The sequence below is a fragment of the Triticum aestivum genome, chromosome 1D (assembly GCF_018294505.1).
Source record: "Triticum aestivum cultivar Chinese Spring chromosome 1D, IWGSC CS RefSeq v2.1, whole genome shotgun sequence".
NCBI classification, from domain to species: Eukaryota; Viridiplantae; Streptophyta; class Magnoliopsida; order Poales; family Poaceae; genus Triticum; species Triticum aestivum.
In genome coordinates this window covers 362,026,831-362,035,500 of record NC_057796.1, presented here as the reverse complement: position 1 = coordinate 362,035,500, position 8,670 = coordinate 362,026,831, and the positions used below count along the sequence as shown (strand labels likewise).

Below are 8,670 nucleotides of genomic sequence, written 5' to 3'. Positions count from 1 at the left end.
GCGGCCGTTGGAGATGCTCTTAACCCACATATTTACTATATCATGAGAAGAAGGGTCATTTGAATCCTACCAAACCAACCCATGCAAACGTCGCCTCCCCCGTGTAATGCATCACATGCACCTCCAGCTCGAGGGTTTGACTTGAGCAGTGCTTCCTTCTTTTTTCCTTCGTCACCGCCATCCGATCGACCATCGTCCAAACGCGTTTCTTAATCAGGGACCCCAAAGACCAGCCAACCTTCCAAAAACACCATGACTTCTACGGAGTATCTTGCACATACACGCACTGAATCTGCTTATAAAAGGCCGGGGCAGCTCGTGCAATCGCCATCTCAAGCAGGGACACTGCACCCTCAAATCACTTGACAACCTCGATCGCCATCTCAAACATGGCGGCATACCACCCTGCCGCGACGCTCTCCTTCCTCCTCGTTCTCTCGTTATTCCTCCTGGCCCGCTCCGACCCGCCGCCGGCCACGCCGGTGCCGCCGTCCACGGCGTGCGACGACACGACGGACCCCACATTCTGCCGGTCCGTGCTCCCGGCCAACGGCACCAGCAACCTCTACGCCTACGGCCGCTTCTCCGCCGCCAGGTCCCTCTCCAACGCCAACCGGTTCCTCGGCCTCGTCAACCGGTACCTCGCCCGCGGCGGCCTCTCCGACGCCGCGGTCGCCGCGCTGCAGGACTGCCAGCTCCTCTCCGGGCTCAACATCGACTTCCTCTCCGCCGCGGGCGCCACGCTGAACACGACCAAGTCGACGCTCCTCGACCCGCAGGCCGAGGACGTGCAGACGCTGCTGTCGGCCATCCTGACCAACCAGCAGACGTGCGCCGACGGCCTGCAGGCCGCCGCGTCGGCGTGGTCCGTGCGCAGCGGCCTCGCCGTGCCCATGGCCAACAGCACCAAGCTCTACAGCATCTCGCTGTCGCTCTTCACCCGGGCGTGGGTGCCCCGCGGCAAGGGCAGGAAGCCGAGGCCGGCGCCGTCGTCGTCCACGAAGCCGCCTCGGCAGCGCGGGAGGGGGCTGTTCGACGCCACCGACGACGAGATGGTGCGCAGGATGGCGCTCGAGGGGGCCGCGGCGGCGGTGTCGGTGGCCGGCGCGGTGACCGTGGACCAGAGCGGCGCGGGGAACTACACGACCGTCGGGGACGCCGTGGCGGCGGCGCCGAGCAACCTTGGCGCCAGCAGCGGGTACTTCGTGATACGCGTGGCCGCGGGCGTGTACGAGGAGAATGTGGTGGTGCCCAAGAGCAAGAAGTATGTCATGATGGTCGGTGACGGCATCGGCCAGACGGTGATCACCGGCAACCGGAGCGTGGTCGACGGCTGGACCACCTTCAACTCCGCCACGTTCGGTGAGTTGCTCAATTTAGCTTTCTTTACCTTTACTCTGCTTTTTGGCTTCGTTTGAAAGTTTGGCCGTGCTATTTCTGTAGTACTGGGTTGAAATGCACCTACCATTGACATGACACGACAGCCCAACATGTTCTAGAACTTCTTTTGTGAGCTTGACCACACTTACGTTACTGCCTTGCATGATGAACATGCTGGGCGCGTCCTAACCTTGAAGGTTCGACCATGCAGCTGTGCTCGGGCAAGGGTTCGTGGCGGTGAACATGACGTTCCGCAACACGGCGGGGCCGGCGAAGCACCAGGCGGTGGCGCTCCGGAGCGGCGCAGACCTGTCGACGTTCTACCAGTGCAGCTTCGAGGGGTACCAGGACACGCTCTACACCCACTCCCTCCGCCAGTTCTACCGCGCGTGCGACGTCTACGGCACCGTCGACTACGTCTTCGGCAACGCCGCCGTCGTGTTCCAGGACTGCACGCTCTACAACCGGCTGCCAATGGCCGGACAGAGCAACACCGTCACGGCGCAGGGCCGCTCCGACCCGAACCAGAACACGGGCACCACCATCCAGGGCTGCTCCATCGTGGCTGCGCCGGAGCTCGCCGCCAACACGGCCTTCGCCACCGCCACCTACCTGGGGCGGCCGTGGAAGATGTACTCGCGCACGGTGATCATGCAGTCGGACGTGGCCGGGCTCGTCGACCCGGCGGGGTGGATGCCGTGGAGCGGCGACTTCGCGCTCAGCACGCTCTACTACGCCGAGTACGACAACTCAGGGGCTGGGTCGGACACGAGCAGGAGGGTGAACTGGCCGGGGTACCATGTGCTCAACAGCACCGTCGACGCCGGCAACTTCACCGTCGCCAACATGGTGCTCGGGGACTTCTGGCTGCCGCAAACCGGCGTGCCCTTCACCATCGGGCTCAACTGATCCATCATCTGACTCACTGCACCAGACATTACAACATCAACATGTGCAAGAATATATACTGAAATAGCTAGATATATACCTTGAATAAAGTTCAAAAATATATAGTACCACGGAAGCAAATGCTTTAACTTATGGGTCTTCCAATTCTTACGTGTAGAATTGACAGATTCCAACTTATAACTTATGGGTGGTAGAATGACTCTTCTTTTTAATCTTTCTTTTACGAAACTCTTCTTTTGAATCTGAGTTGATGGCGGGTAGAAATTGACTAAATTAATCAATGCCGCAATCGATCTCTTGCATGTGTCTGTTATTTTGAATTTGTGCTAAAATGAGGGAGAAATCAACTAAAATTGTGCAAGTTTCAATGACATGCCCATGTGCCTATTCTTTTGAATTTGTGCTAAATGAGGGACAAATTGACTGAAAATCAAAATTTTAGACACTTCTATCTGCCGCAAACACACACACACACACACACACACACATCCAAAAGCCCAGTTTTAAAGCAATTAACACCAACAATCTAGCACATGCACATTACACCATCAAAATCAATAGTTAAGTAAAAAAACTATCATTCAATCAACAAAATGACAATACTCAACCTAAACATCGTATATTTCATGGCATTGTCAAAACCAGTCACGGATGCAGATACAATACTTATGCAATGGCGACGACATTGTCATTGATCAATTGACGACTCATTGTTGCAGATTGATTCTCTCCTCGACCCACTCCACTAACAGCCTCACAACAATGATGTCTAGTGAAGAAACAGTTAGCTAATCTTCAAGCCAGACAAGCCAAGGGTAAAGTCACCGATAAGTGATGTACTTATGTTGATCGTGAGTGTTGTTCTTCCATGGAACCATTAGTAGCGTTGCGCCCCTGAACCAGGCGGCCCATACATATGATGTGTGATCTCCACTGCAAGTCGGCCATCTGCGAATAGTCAATGGAGACATCATCCCTGAGGACAGTTAATGTGTTAAATTGACAATAGAATATGGGCGGAAGACCAAACCTTGCATCTTCGTTATATAACACTAAACCATCCTCCCGATTTCATCTGCACTGCCTTACTCTCACCCCCCCCCCCGATCCCCTCTGCTCACCTCCAGCTCTCGCGAGCAGCCTCACATCCTCCTCTACTGAGGGAGTCCTGGACTAAGGGACCCTTGATACGTCTCCAACGTATCTATAATTTTTGATTGCTCCATGCTATATTATATTCTGTTTTGGACATTATTGGGATTTATTATACACTTTTATATTATTTTTAGGACTAACCTATTAACCGGAGGCCCAGCCCAGAATTACTGTTTTTTGCCTATTTCAGAGTTTCGCAGAAAAAGAATATCAAACGGAGTCCAAACGGAATGAAACCTTCGGGAACGTGATTTTCGGAACGAACATGATCCAGAGGACTTGGACCCTACGTCAAGAAAGCTACCAGGAAGCCACGAGGTAGGGGGGCACGCCTACCCCCCCCCCCCCCGCGCCCTCCACCCTCGTGGGCCCCACATTGCTCCACCGACGTACTCCTTCCTCCTATATATACCTACGTACCCCCAAACGATCAGATACGGAGCCAAAAACCTAATTCCACCGCCGCAACCTTCTGTACCCGTGAGATCCCATCTTGGGGCCTGTTCCGGAGCTCCGCCGGAGGGGGCATCGATCACGGAGGGCTTCTACATCAACACCATAGCCTCTCCGATGAAGTGTGAGTAGTTTACCTCAGACCTTCGGGTCCATAGTTATTAGCTAGATGGCTTCTTCTCTCTTTTTGGATCTCAATACAATGTTCTCCCCCTCTCTCGTGGAGATCTATTCGATGTAATCTTCTTTTGCGGTGTGTTTGTTGAGTCCGAAGAATTGTGGGTTTATGATCAAGTTTATCTATGAACAATATTTGAATCTTCTGAATTCTTTTATGTATGATTGGTTATCTTTGCAAGTCTCTTCGAATTATCAGTTTGGTTTGGCCTACTAGATTGATCTTTCTTGCAATGGGAGAAGTGCTTGGCTTTGGGTTCAATCTTGCGGTGTCCTTTCCTAGTGACAGTAGGGGCAGCAAGGCACGTATTGTATTGTTGCCATCGAGCATAACAAGATGGGGTTTATATCATATTGCATGAGTTTATCCCTCTACATCATGTCATCTTGCTTAAAGCGTTACTCTGTTCTTATGAACTTAATACTCTAGATGCATGCTGGATAGCGGTCGATGTGTGGAGTAATAGTAGTAGATGCACACAGGAGTCGGTCTACTTGTCTCGGACGTGATGCCTATATACATGATCATACCTAGATATTCTCATAACTATGCTCAATTCTGTCAATTGCTCAACAGTAATTTGTTCACCCACCGTAAAATACTCCTGCTCTTGAGAGAAGCCACTAGTGAAACCTATGGCCCCCGGGTCTATTTTCCATCATATTGATCTTCCAACAGCAAGCTATTTCCATTGCCTTTTATTTTGCTTTTATTTTACTTTGCATCTTTATCACAAAAATACCAAAAATATTATCTTATCATATCTATCAGATCTCACTCTCGTAAGTGACCGTGTAGGGATTGACAACCCCTTATCGCGTTGGTTGCAAGGATTTATTTGTTTGTGTAGGTGCGAGGGACTCGTGCGTGGCCTCCTACTGGATTGATACCTTGGTTCTCAAAAACTGAGGGAAATACTTATGCTACTTTGCTACATCACCCTTTCCTCTTCAAGGGAAAACCAACGCAGTGCTCAAGAGGTAGCAAAAAGGATTTCTGGCGCCGTTGCCGGGGAGGTCTACGCAAAAGTCAACATACCAAGTACCCATCACAAACCCTTATCTCCCGCATTACATTATTTTCCATTTGCCTCTCGTTTTCCTCTCCCCCACTTCACCCTTGCCGTTTTATTCGCCCTCTCTTTTCCGTTCGCCTCTTTTTCGCTTGCTTCTTGTTTGCCTGTGTGTTGGATTGCTTGTTTGTCACGATGGCTCAAGATAATACCAAATTATGTGACTTTACCAATACCAACAATAATGATTTCCTTAGCACTCCGATTGCTCCTCTTACCGATACTGAATCTCGTGAAATCAACGCTGCTTTGTTGAATCTTGTCATGAAAGATCAATTCGCCGGCCTTCCTAGTGAAGATGCCGCTACGCATCTAAATAGCTTCGTTGATTTGTGTGATATGCAAAAGAAGAAAGATGTTGACAATGATATTGTTAAATTGAAGTTATTTCCTTTTTCGCTTAGAGATCGTGCTAAAGCTTGGTTTTCGTCTTTGCCTAAAAATAGTATTGATTCTTGGAATAAGTGCAAAGATGCTTTTATCTCTAAGTATTTTCCTCCCGCTAAGATCATCTCTCTTAGAAACGACATTATGAATTTTAAGCAACTTGATCATGAACATGTTGCACAAGCTTGGGAGAGGATGAAATTAATGATACGTAGTTGCCCTACTCATGGTTTGAATTTGTGGATGATTATACAGAAAATTTATGCCGGATTGAACTTTGCTTCTAGAAATCTTTTAGATTCGGCCGCGGGAGGCACTTTTATGGAAATCACTTTAGGAGAAGCTACTAAACTCCTAGATAATATTATGGTTAATTATTCTCAATGGCACACTGAAAGATCTACTAATAAAAAAGTGCATGCGATAGAAGAAATTAATGTTTTGAGTGGAAAGATGGATGAACTTATGAAATTATTTGCTACTAAGAGTGTTTCTTCTGATCCTAATGATATGCCTTTGTCTACTTTGATTGAGAATAATAATGAATCTTCGGATGTGAATTTTGTTGGTAGGAATAATTTTGGTAACAACGCGTTTAGAGGAAACTTTAATCATAGGCCTTATCCTAGTAATTCCTCTAATAATTATGGTAATTCCTACAACAATTCTTATGGAAATTTTAATAAGATGCCTTCTGAATTTGAGACTAGTGTTAAAAAATTTATGAATTCGCAAAAGAATTTAATGCTTTGCTTGAAGAAAAATTACTTAAAGTTGATGAATTGGCTAGGAACGTTGATAGAATTTCTCTTGATGTTGATTCTTTGAAACTTAGATCTATTCCTCCTAAGCATGATATCAATGAGTCTCTCAAAGCCATGAGAATTTCCATTGATGAGTGCAAAGAAAGACCCGCTAGGATGCGTGCTAAGAAAGATTGTTTTGTGAAAGCGTGTTCTTCTAATTTCTATGAAAATAAAGATGAAGATCTAAAAGTTATTGATGTGTCCCCTATTAAATATTTGTTTTGCAATATGAATCTTGATAATGAAGGAACTGATTATGATCCACCTTTACCTAGAAGGCGTTCCAGAAATTCGGAGTTTTTAGATCTTGATGCTAAAATTTATAAAAGTGGGATCGAAAACAAAACATTAGATGTTAATGAACCTACTATTTTGGATTTCAAGGAATTTAATTATGATAATTGCTCTTTGATAGATTGTATTTCCTTATTGCAATCCGTGCTAAATTCTCCTCATGCTTATAGTCAAAATAAAGCTTTTACCAAACATATCGTTGATGCTTTGATGCAATCTTATGAAGAAAAACTTGAGTTGGAAGTTTCTATCCCTAGAAAACTCCATGATGAGTGGGAAACTACTATTAAAATTAAAATTAAAGATCATGAATTCTATGTTTTGTGTGATTTGGGTGCTAGTGTTTCCACGATTCCAAAGACTTTGTGCGATTTGTTAGGTTTCCGTGATTTTGATGATTGCTCTTTAAACTTGCACCTTGAGGATTTCACTATTAAGAAACTTATGGGAAGAATTAATGATGTTCTTATTGTTGCAAATAGGAACTATGTTCCCGTAGATTTTATTGTTCGTGATATAGATTGCAATCCTTCATGTCCTATTATTCTTGGTAGACCTTTCCTTAGAACGATTGGTGCAATTATTGATATGAAGGAAGGGAATATTAGATTCCAATTTCCATTAAAGAAAGGCATGGAACACTTCCCTAGAAAGAAAGTTAAATTACCTTATGAATCTATTATGAGAGCCACTTATGGATTGCCTACCAAAGATGGCAATACCTAGATCTATTCTTGCTTCTATGCCTAGCTAGGGGCGTTAAACGATAGCGCTTGTTGGGAGGCAACCCAATTTTATTTTTTAGTTTTTTGCTTTTTGCTTCTGTTTAGGAATAAATCTTTGATCTAGCCTCTGGTTAGATGTGTTTTTATGTTTTAATTAGTGTTTGTGCCAAGTTAAACCTATAGGATCTTCTTGGATGATAGTTATTTGATCTTGCAGAAAATTCCAGAAACTTTCTGTTTACGAAAATAATTGTTAAAAATCACCAGAACGTGATAAAATATTGATTCCAATTGCTTCTGATCAATAAACAAATTTTCTAGGTCGTCCAATTTTGGCTGAGTTTTTGGAGTTCCAGAAGTTTGCGTTAGTTACAGATTACTACAGACTGTTCTGTTTTTGACAGATTCTGTTTTTCGTGTGTTGTTTGCTTATTTTGATGAATCTATGGCTAGTAAAATAGTTTATAAACCATAGAGAAGTTGGAATACAGTAAGTTTAACACCAATATAAATAAAGAATGAGTTAATTACAGTACCTTGAAGTGGTCTTTTGTTTTCTTTCGCTAACGGAGCTCACGAGATTTTCTGCTGAGTTTTGTGTTGTGAAGTTTTCAAGTTTTGGGTGAAAGATTTGATGGATTATGGAACAAGGAGTGGCAAGAGCCTAAGCTTGGGGATGCCCATGGCACCCCCAAGATAATTTAAGGACACCTAAAAGCCAAAGCTTGGGGATGCCCCGGAAAGCATCCCCTCTTTCGTCTACTTCCATCGGTAACTTTACTTAGAGCTATATTTTTATTCACCACATGATATGTGTTTTGCTTGGAGCGTCTTGTATGATTTGAGTCTTTGCTTTTTAGTTTACCACAATCATATTTGCTGTACACACCTTTTGAGAGAGACACACATGATTCGGAAATTACTAGAATACTCTATGTGCTTCACTTATATCTTTTGAGTTATATAGTTTTTGCTCTAGTACTTCACTTATATCTTTTAGAGCACGGTGGTGGATTTGTTTTATAGAAACTATTGATCTCTTATGCTTCACTTAGATTATTTTGAGAGTCTCAAATAGCATGGTAATTTGCTTAAATAATCCTAATATGCTAGGTATTCAAGATTAGTAAAAACCTTCTTATGAGTGTTTTGAATACTAAGAGAAGTTTGATGCTTGATGATTGTTTTGAGGCATGGAGGTAGTGATATTAAAGTCGTGCTAGTTGAGTAGTTGTGAATTTGAGAAATACTTGTGTTGAAGTTTGCAAGTCCCGTAGCATGCACGTATGGTAAACGTTATGTAACAAATTT

General features: G+C 44.8%; 1 protein-coding gene across 1 annotated transcript; it reads left to right on the top strand.

Moving 5' to 3' along the window:
• Positions 1–319: 319 nt before the first annotated feature.
• On the top strand, positions 320–2,660 carry LOC123170029 (pectinesterase). The gene is made up of 2 exons (XM_044587877.1): positions 320–1,362; positions 1,592–2,660. Exons 1-2 carry the CDS (start codon positions 390–392, stop codon positions 2,287–2,289), a joined length of 1,671 nt encoding a protein of 556 aa, XP_044443812.1. The 5' UTR covers positions 320–389; the 3' UTR covers positions 2,290–2,660.
• Positions 2,661–8,670: the final 6,010 nt, after the last annotated feature.

What these genes read in the sequence shown, in the direction of transcription:
- LOC123170029 (XM_044587877.1), top strand. Translation starts at nt 390, where the DNA reads ATGGCGGCATACCACCCTGCCGCGACGCTCTCCTTCCTCCTCGTTCTC. An exon ending in CTTCAACTCCGCCACGTTCG is followed by an intron (nt 1,363 to 1,591) that starts GTGAGTTGCTCA and finishes TCGACCATGCAG; the next exon opens with CTGTGCTCGGGCAAGGGTTC.